Source organism: Bombus impatiens, unplaced genomic scaffold (genome assembly GCF_000188095.3).
Source record: "Bombus impatiens unplaced genomic scaffold, BIMP_2.2 scf_0080, whole genome shotgun sequence".
Classification (NCBI taxonomy): domain Eukaryota; kingdom Metazoa; phylum Arthropoda; class Insecta; order Hymenoptera; family Apidae; genus Bombus; species Bombus impatiens.
In genome coordinates, this window is record NT_176499.1 from 1,013,202 (window position 1) to 1,022,261 (window position 9,060).

Sequence of the window (9,060 nt, forward strand, 5' to 3'; positions counted from 1 at the left end):
CTCAGTTCGAGTGTGTAATATGCCACGCGAAATTCAAGCACAAACACAGTTTATTGAGACACTATAACGTTCACGTGGCGGACGTGAAGAAATCGAGCAACTTTGAACGCGAAGAGAGGTCGGCTTGACAGGCGAAACTGGAGAACCGGATGCGTGAAAAGAGAAGTTACGGCCGTTAACGGTTTCCACGCCTATTCTTTCATTCGTTACCACCGATCACGAGTTTACGTTTTAAGACGTATTAACTGCTCTCGAATTGCCAATTCGAGATTTCACATTTACGATTTTTGTTCGTTTTATTGGTTTCCATTTTAATCGAAACTGTATGAACATCGAATATCGTTACTAGTATTTGAAGAATATCGAATAATATATGGTTGCAATTACTTTCTATCAGAGGTTACAATTCAACGCTATAACAAAGACGAAGAAAGAATATGACGATGAATGTGTTTGCATGATTCAGAATTGACAAGGAAGCGGAAAGTTTCGTTTGTATTATATTATTGTCGTTAACGACATCAGCGATAAGTGTTATGAGATAGAGCTTATTTTATGTTTGTTCTTTCATAGATATGAACTTTAAGACGCATTGAAATTTGCAAGAATTTGCTCTGTTTCGGTTATTCATTTGCGGAATTTGATCATTTCCTTAAAATGAATAAAAATTACATTTTCCAACGTGCTTCTTATTTTTTACACGACACGTTATATATTTTGTTTGTTTTTATTTCTAACTCGCTAGCCAACAACTTCCAATCAACACCGTTTCTGTCGCAACTTCCTTGTGTAAGTTTCATTTGGTTGTTTCCTAGGCGAAGGTGTTATTCTGTATTTTGTGTCGAAAGTTCGTGATATCAACGATCAGCCGGAACATTATCTACATCGTTCCTTTCCGTTTCAGGTTATTGGCTGCAACTTTATCCAAAGAATGAAAATACGATCGAGGTACAGCAACCGCTACTAGCAACCAATTCAAGAAACCGAAGCATCTTCCAATCCAGTCGAATGACACGTGGACAGTTAACGTACAAATGTACAAATTGCAATCGTTCCTACATGAGAATGTCTTGCTTGAAGCGGCATTTACGAGTTGAGTGTGGACAAGCACCGAAATATCAGTGTAAAATATGTCATGGTTGGTTCAAATATAAGCATAACTTGACGGCACATTGGAAACTGCACGTCGAGGAGCCGAAATATAATTGCGACCTATGCCCAAAAAAGTTTTACAGACGAGACAGATTGCTGGAACATCAAAAGAGGTTGCATAATATTCTCCCAATGTTATGAGATTCTCATTGGATTTACAGACGTTAACAAAACAATCTTGCAAACTTTCAACTCTATATGCTGCCTTTCGAAAGATGCCAACAACGCTCTTACATTTTGTTTCACGTTGTATCCCAGTTTAATCGATCGTCGTGTTTGATCTATCATTGAGAAACGGTATGTAATAATTCGACCAGGAAACAGAAAAAGAAGCGGAAAGAAAGAAAAGAGCAAGAAAGCACGCAGGAACAATATCCACGTGCTTCGTAATCGGTACAAATCGGTTATTACGAATGCCATCCAGTTTGAACAGAAAATTCCGACGAATCGCTGATCGTTAATTGGCCATTTTCTTCTATTAGATATTTGCGCTGCCTTATTCTTATGAGATTATGTATGTATGTATTTACATATGTAGCTCTTGGGTATGCCCATTAATCTCACCAAAGAATCGAATATAAGTTTGCAAGCCCGTGAGTTAAGTTTATGCAGTGATTTCTTCTCTTATAGTACTTGCGCGCGGATAAAGCTTGTAGAAACGTATGCTGCAAAACGCAAGATACGAAATCGTTCCAGATTTAATTTTGTTACGAATCAGTATATCGTTGTTGTTGTTGTTGTTACTCTTAAAGTATTGTAGGAAAGACGATAAAATTGAAGCGTTATAGTTGCTCTTTCCTACAACAGTGCAATGTACGCCTCGAATAAATGACAATATATACGAATCATGCTTTCTTTGATAATTTAACTTTTCATCATGTTCTCTCGATGTATCATTTGTTCCTCCTTTCTTCGTCGTGTAGGTGTGGATATATTTTGTAATGAAATAATATATAGATATGTACGTATTGTCTTCGTTCAGGAATAAACATTGAACAGTGGTTCGATCGTGTGCGGTACAGTATATATCGTTTTGATGAACGAGTCAATCGTGTAGATCACTAGTAGCTAATACGAGCCGAGAGAGGAATAGTAGTATATCCATATTTGATTTTTCAGGTGGCGCGGTTCGCTGGAAACTCGCAGTGGTCCAAGTGACGCCATACCAGTGTCCAAAATGCTTCAAATATTTTAAATCGTCGAAATCTTGCTGCAATCATCGAAGCACGTGCGGCACAGACAAGAAATTTCGTTGCGCCTTTTGTGATTATCGGTCTCATCAAAAGGGAAACGTTCTTCGACATCTTGCCACGCAACATCCTGAAGCTGGTCAGAAGAAACGAGTCAACTGCGTTCTAAAAACCAATGATAGTGAGAAGATTGCTTTATCGTCGAATATAAAGTACAAGTAAACGTCTGGAAGTAGCGGAAAGAGTGTGTGTATCGAAAATTGCAACGTAATTCCACGATCTCTTCGATCTCGTCTTCGTCATCGAATTCGTGTAAACTATTGTATCGTATGCTTGGCATGCCCTTCAAACGATGTAAAGTTGAAGAGTGATGAAAAAGTGTGGACAAAAGTAGTGTTGTATTTATTGTAACTAATCCTAAGAAGGTCATTTCTCCGTCTGTTTCGTGCTGTATTCGTACGTCCGTTGTGCGACTTATTCCTCCATTAGACGTAGATAATCGAAAATTGGATTGTTTACCGACTCTCCAGAGAAGTACGTTCTCCTATTCTATTTGTTTGCGAACGATCGTTTGCTAAAAAATAATCCGACGTGGTACAACGTGACATCGATTGTGTGCATTCGATCGGTGGCAACGCAAGCTAACGCGCGTAAAGTTACGCAAAGGGAATAAAAGTTTCCCTCGTATTCGATGAACATTGCACGTTATATGCGCATATTACGCAAGGAAGGCTACGTTTCGCCAGGTTACAAGCTGGCTTGTTGAGACTAAGCCGATCGAAACGCAGCGATTATCAGGTTGCTTCGAACACAGTATGTATTGTACTAAATGTGTGCTCGGTTACAGTGGTGCAGAGACGTGGCGCGAAACACAGGATAGATCTAAAGTTCTTTTTTTCTTTTCCCGATTCCAGATGACACGACCGGGAACAAAGCTATCGAGGAGAACGCCGATCTGCCCGTTCAAGCATGGAAGATCCAGGAACAGGGGCTACCATTCGCCGAGTTGAAGATACCAAAGGCCTACAACTACGTTGGCAAGAAGCCACCAGGACAATTTGGCTGTAGTAGATGCGGAAGATCGTACATGAGGAAGGATTCGTTACAGCGGCACGTTCATTGGGAATGCGGCAAGGAACCTCAGTTTCAATGTCCGTTCTGTCCTCAGCGATGTAAACGGAAGGCTCACTGGTTGCGACATATTCGCCGACAACACCTGGACAAAATTGGAGACATGGAGGCCTATTTGCTAGCTTACTCGCCGAAGCTCGAAATCGACTAAATGGGCAAACGTTTCGATTTCCATTTGCCGAGAACTCGAACGATCAACATTCGAATTTTGCTCTATGCTATAATTGTCCAAAATTCGTTGCGATCGATCTCTCACGTCTGCCATTTACTTTTTTCCCTCCTACTTGGTGCCAGCTTTCGGAAAAATTATTATCGATTTAAAATATAAATTTCTCCCGTAAAGCTTGGTAACATTCGCGTATTGTGCGTATTTGCTTTTCTTTTTCTTTTTTTTTTTTTTTTATTGTACCAAAATATTACGAGCAACGAAACGAAAACGAATCGCGAAAGCAGCTTCTAGGGGTGTTCGATAAAATTCAAGAATTGATTTTAGTGGAGTTTAGTTTGCTTCTCGAAAATTGAAATTAAGACAAAAAAGTATCGACATTTTGACCTGTGTTTTAACGATAAATTTTATCGATGAATCTTTTTTTATCTTTTTTTTTACACTATCCTCATGCTTATATATGTACTATTTACATATATTTATTTATTTAGCGAGAAAGGTTGTACTAATGAAATATGCGTCTCAGGTTGTTAAAATAAGCAAAATTAGCTTTACTCTTGAAAGAAAAGTGAAGCAAAGAAACAAAGAAATGTCGTACTTTATTCTTAAAAGCGTGCATCGAGCAATCGTAATCGTGAGTCTTGTATTTCGAGCTTAAGACACCGACTGATATTTATTAGAGATATGTACATCGGATTTATGTGTGGTTAACATTTTTATATTTTTAATACGTTTTGCGATATTCTTTTCCTCTTTTTCTGTTCTTTTTCTTTCCCCTTTTCATTATTTTTTTTTTTTTTTTTTTTTTTTAAGCAATCGTAATCGTGAGTCTTGTATTTCGAGCTTAAGACACCGACTGATATTTATTAGAGATATGTACATCGGATTTATGTGTGGTTAACATTTTTATATTTTTAATACGTTTTGCGATATTCTTTTCCTCTTTTTCTGTTCTTTTTCTTTCCCCTTTTCTTTTTTTTTTTTTTTTTTTTTTTTTTTTTTTGTAAAACCGAGATATTTATGCTTTTCATAGAAATAGTTTGTCGATCGCATCATGTACTCGATCTCCAGTGCCTTATCGATGCGCGTAGATGTAATCGTAATGGCTCACCACGACAATAACTACGAGTTTCTAAATCTCACGAGCAGAAAGAAAGTACACGAAAAAGAATTAGTCTTAAATATTAGATCTTAAAAACAATACGAGTAAGAGTATTTTCTATGGACGTGGTAGGAACATAAATGGGTTCGTAAGCGAACTTTTGTTAAGACTGATATTTAAGCGCGACAATCACGAGTCGCAGTGTTGCTTTATGATCTTGCGACCTAGTATTAACGTTTTAAGCAAGCCCTATCGTATTTCGTACGTTTGATTAAATAAATGTGTTAGAAGACGAAAAGTACCAGAACGTTCTCCAAACATCTACCTTGTCATTACACGCGCTGATTTTACATTTTTTTTTTCCTCCGTACTTCTCACGATCGAATGCAGCTACAAAATTTTTCTTTTCGTACAACAATTAACCGTTCGTACCTGTTTCAGCTTGACAGATCAACGATTTTACCGCTCCGATCCATTGCGATATATACCTGATCTTCCATAATTTTTTTTTTTTTTTCCCAGCGAAAGGAGTATTTCTCACCCATGTTTGCCAGACTCTACTTTCCTTTTCGCATTGTGCCCATTTTTCTTTCTCTCTCTATTTTCCTATCTCTTACCCTCTCTTTTTTTCTGTCCCCCCTCTCTCTCTCTTCTCTCTCTCTCTCTCTCTCTGTCTGTCTCTCTCTCTCTGTCTCTCTCTCTCGCTGTTTCTATATCTCAATTTTTCACCGGTTCTCCTTGTATCTCTCTGAACCCTGTTTTAAATACAGAAATACTTGTACATTGTTGTAGAAAGCGACGATCGCATCGATGTACCGACGTATCCAATTGTGGGAAATAGAGTCGGAAATCGTTAGAAACGCGGAGAAAAGAGAAAGAAAGAAAGGGAAAAATACGAAAGCGTGTTTCGACTGTATTTGGCCCACAGTTCGTCGTACGACCACCACATCGTTGCGATCCTTCCCGTCATAATCAGACGCGTTTCTCGCAATTGCATTTCTCTCTTGAATTTTTGATTTCTTTTTCTTCTTGTCGATATTAGGGGAGTAGCATGTGCACTAACTCTTCTCGAAACTTGTACATAGAAACACGTCTTTTATCGCTTGTGCGTCGAAAGGAACAGACTATTGGACTCGGAAAGGCACGGATCACTCGCTTCGTTATACCTCTTTTTGGTTGAAATTGTATGTACGTTCTGTTTCTTTCGTTACGCACAAATACCGCTCCTTCTTCGTATGCGAAATTTATAGCTAGCTGCTTGGGGCTCGAACGTAGGGATACGACAAACGTGCATTACTCTCTTCTCCCTTGTCATAATAATTTACGCATTTCGATCGCGTGGAGATGATCATGCTCGAGAACGAATCGCACGGATCAGACATACACGATCGCGATCTTCCTCTAGTCACAACGATTCGAACGATTCCTTCTCGAAGCTATCGAACAAAACGCGATCGTTTTTCAGGATACTCGCGAAATCGATCTTCTGCTTGGAATGGCGATAGTATGCGAGTAGAACACGGGTGGGAACGCAAAGAGGATCGAAAACGAAAGGTAGGAAGAAAGGGAAATGAAAAGGTGTCCTCGTAGTATCGCTGTTCTAGGTTGAAGATGATTTTCGCAGCGCCTAGGCGTCTATTACCCTAACAAAATTAGCGTGGAACGATCGCGAGTCGTGTCGGGTTGTGTCGATTCAAGTTGGCTTAGCGTCTAAGCTTGATACACGTAAGTTCGCATTTGCGACGCAACAAAGAACGAAGAGATCGGGCTTCGGTACTGGTCGATACCCGTATCTCCAAAAAGATGAACAAGCGAACGAACGAACGAATGATCGCGTTCCAGGATTTAATGACCGTCCGATTCTCGTGCGGTCGTACGAACAGCATACTAATAAAGTCGTGAATCCTGTGTTCCAGCCGAAGACCTGAGCATCACTGGACTAAAGTGGGCGGCTGCTTGGCACAGATGGAGCGTGCCTTCGATCATGTGGCGGTCCGGCGGAGGATTGGGCAAAGGGCTTGGTTCTAGCTCCTCGAATCCCGAAGGCTTCAATTGCCCGGCCTGTGGCAGGGTATACAAGTTGAAGAGTAGCCTGAGAAATCATCAGAAGTGGGAGTGTGGCAAAGAGCCTCAATTCCAGTGTCCTCACTGTGTGTACAGAGCGAAGCAAAAGATGCACATCGCGCGGCATATGGAACGAATGCACAAAGAGAAAATTTACAAGCAGGAGCTCGTCTAACGAGGGTGGTGAACACGGAAACCGTCGACGTCGTCGTCCGAGCGCGAAAGAGGCTACAGAAACGACTATATATTCGGTCGAGTGGCACACATCGCGGGCAACGTTGAGAACGATGTTAGGAAAAACGACCATCGCCGTCTTCTTTCGCGCTTGGTTCACGTTCCAATAACGATCGCAACGAGAACGTACGTATACAGAGGCGCGCGTGGAGAGAAAGAGGCGACAAAGAGAGAGAGGGAGAGAGAGAGAGAGAGAGAGAGAGAGAGAGAAGAACGGAACGAGGCTAATTCAGCAAGGATCGCGGTCGAAACCGATCGAGAGCGGTGAGACGCGAAGACGACGCGGCTGGTTCAGCTATCCGCGGGCAACTGCGGTAGCCTCCGAAAACGGCAAACTGCCTAGCCTCCTTATCTCGATTCTTCATTCTATTTTTTTTAACGTTTTTCTAAGGTTTATTATTATTAATTATTAATTATTATTACGTATATTGATTAATTAATTAATCGATTGAATAATATTATTTTCGCGTAGCGAGATGTACCGCGCATTAACGAGAGACCGCGTCAATCTCCCACTCGGGGCGATGTCTTCGGAGACAACTGCGTTCGCTCCAATTACGATATACATACATACATACATACATACATACATACTTACATACGTTTCTCCAATCGACAAGAAATGTTTGTCGATATCGCGTCGCGGTATTCCTCCATCCGGAATCGACACGCGTTTTCTTAAAACACGATCGACGCGTTTTTTTCAAAACACGATCGACGCGTTTTTTCGAAACACGATCGACACGATCAGCGATCGAGTTTTCGAACGATCGATCGCCCGAGACGCGTCAAGTACGTTCGTACGACGTGTTCGACGGATTCTAGAGGAGCTAGCCAAAACGACTTAGAGCAAACATAGAGGAGGACCGAGTCGAATGAGAATCATTAAGCAGAATCGTCCCGGTAGAGAATAGCCCGCCCCGAGTCGGATTAGGACCGCCCGGTAAACCGGAGCTCTTCCAATAGCAACCATTCTGGTCACACTGGTTCCATATTTTTAAACGAGCTAAGCCGTGCGCGCGTGGCTCACCAGGGACACCAAAATCGCGAGGGAAAGCATTTTCCAAATTTCACTGAATAATTGCTTCATCGTATCGCGGGATCGTTCTTCGATCTGGTTCTCGTGCTTCGTGTCAAAGTTAGATTCGACACACGCCACGTACACCAAACTTTTTTAAGCGCTAAGTTTACACGATCCGACATACGTATCGAGCGTCGCATCAGCGAGCTCGAATCGAAAACACTTACACGATAACCCTTCAAAGCAGAACCTGTCCGATACGATGTGAGGAGACACGGATCTGTCATTCCGACTCGCGTTTATCTTTTCGGCCTTTTCGACGAAGGCAGCCATTTTATTACATCCCTCGCCACCGCTTTGAAGCGGTAAACTACAGAGGGTACAGTATTAAGCACCGATTCGATCTTTTCTATACGATCGAATCGCGCGTCTTTTGCTTCTCACTAATGCTTCCTTCCATACACGGGACTTTAAAAGCGTATATGCGTGCAATCATGTACGCGTACGCAATACGCACGTAGACACACACACACACACACACAGACGTTAGCGCGCTTCCCGCGTGCCTGTATACTTATATGCAGATACACGTACACACAAGGTTACATATATTTTAAGTTCAGCGGGGTATTCCTATAGCATTGTGATCATCAGACTGCCAGATACACGAACCTAGTAGATTCCTATACGATGCATTTAAGTATATACATATATTTATATTATATAACGCGTATAATATTATTGCTTTTTAATTAAGTGATTCTCGAGGTTAAGATCATTCGCGTTTCTTCGTACGATATTTTGTTATGCACTGCCGACAAACCTAGAAGCACGTTAACCGGTTCGATGGAACGACGCATCGCGTTTGCCGAGCACGGGCCCGTCGCGACGCAACCGTCGTTCACCTTCTATCCCCCCATCGTCCAATTTTTTCTACAACGTTCTTCCACTTGACGAATAACCGTAAGTAACGTTCCCGATCGTTCTTCATCGATCGGTC

General features: G+C 41.4%; 2 protein-coding genes across 2 annotated transcripts; both read left to right on the forward strand.

The window, feature by feature from the left end:
- The first annotated feature begins 6 nt into the window (after positions 1 to 6).
- On the forward strand, positions 7 to 1,998 carry LOC105682099 (zinc finger protein 568). The gene is made up of 2 exons (XM_012394195.3): positions 7 to 165; positions 905 to 1,998. The coding sequence occupies exons 1-2, from the start codon at positions 150 to 152 to the stop codon at positions 1,291 to 1,293; spliced, it is 405 nt and encodes a 134-aa protein (XP_012249618.1). The 5' UTR covers positions 7 to 149; the 3' UTR covers positions 1,294 to 1,998.
- On the forward strand, positions 1,700 to 6,980 carry LOC112211989 (zinc finger protein 771-like). The gene is made up of 4 exons (XM_024372599.1): positions 1,700 to 1,745; positions 2,272 to 2,523; positions 3,257 to 3,514; positions 6,658 to 6,980. The coding sequence occupies exons 1-4, from the start codon at positions 1,700 to 1,702 to the stop codon at positions 6,978 to 6,980; spliced, it is 879 nt and encodes a 292-aa protein (XP_024228367.1).
- The last annotated feature ends 2,080 nt before the right edge of the window (positions 6,981 to 9,060 follow it).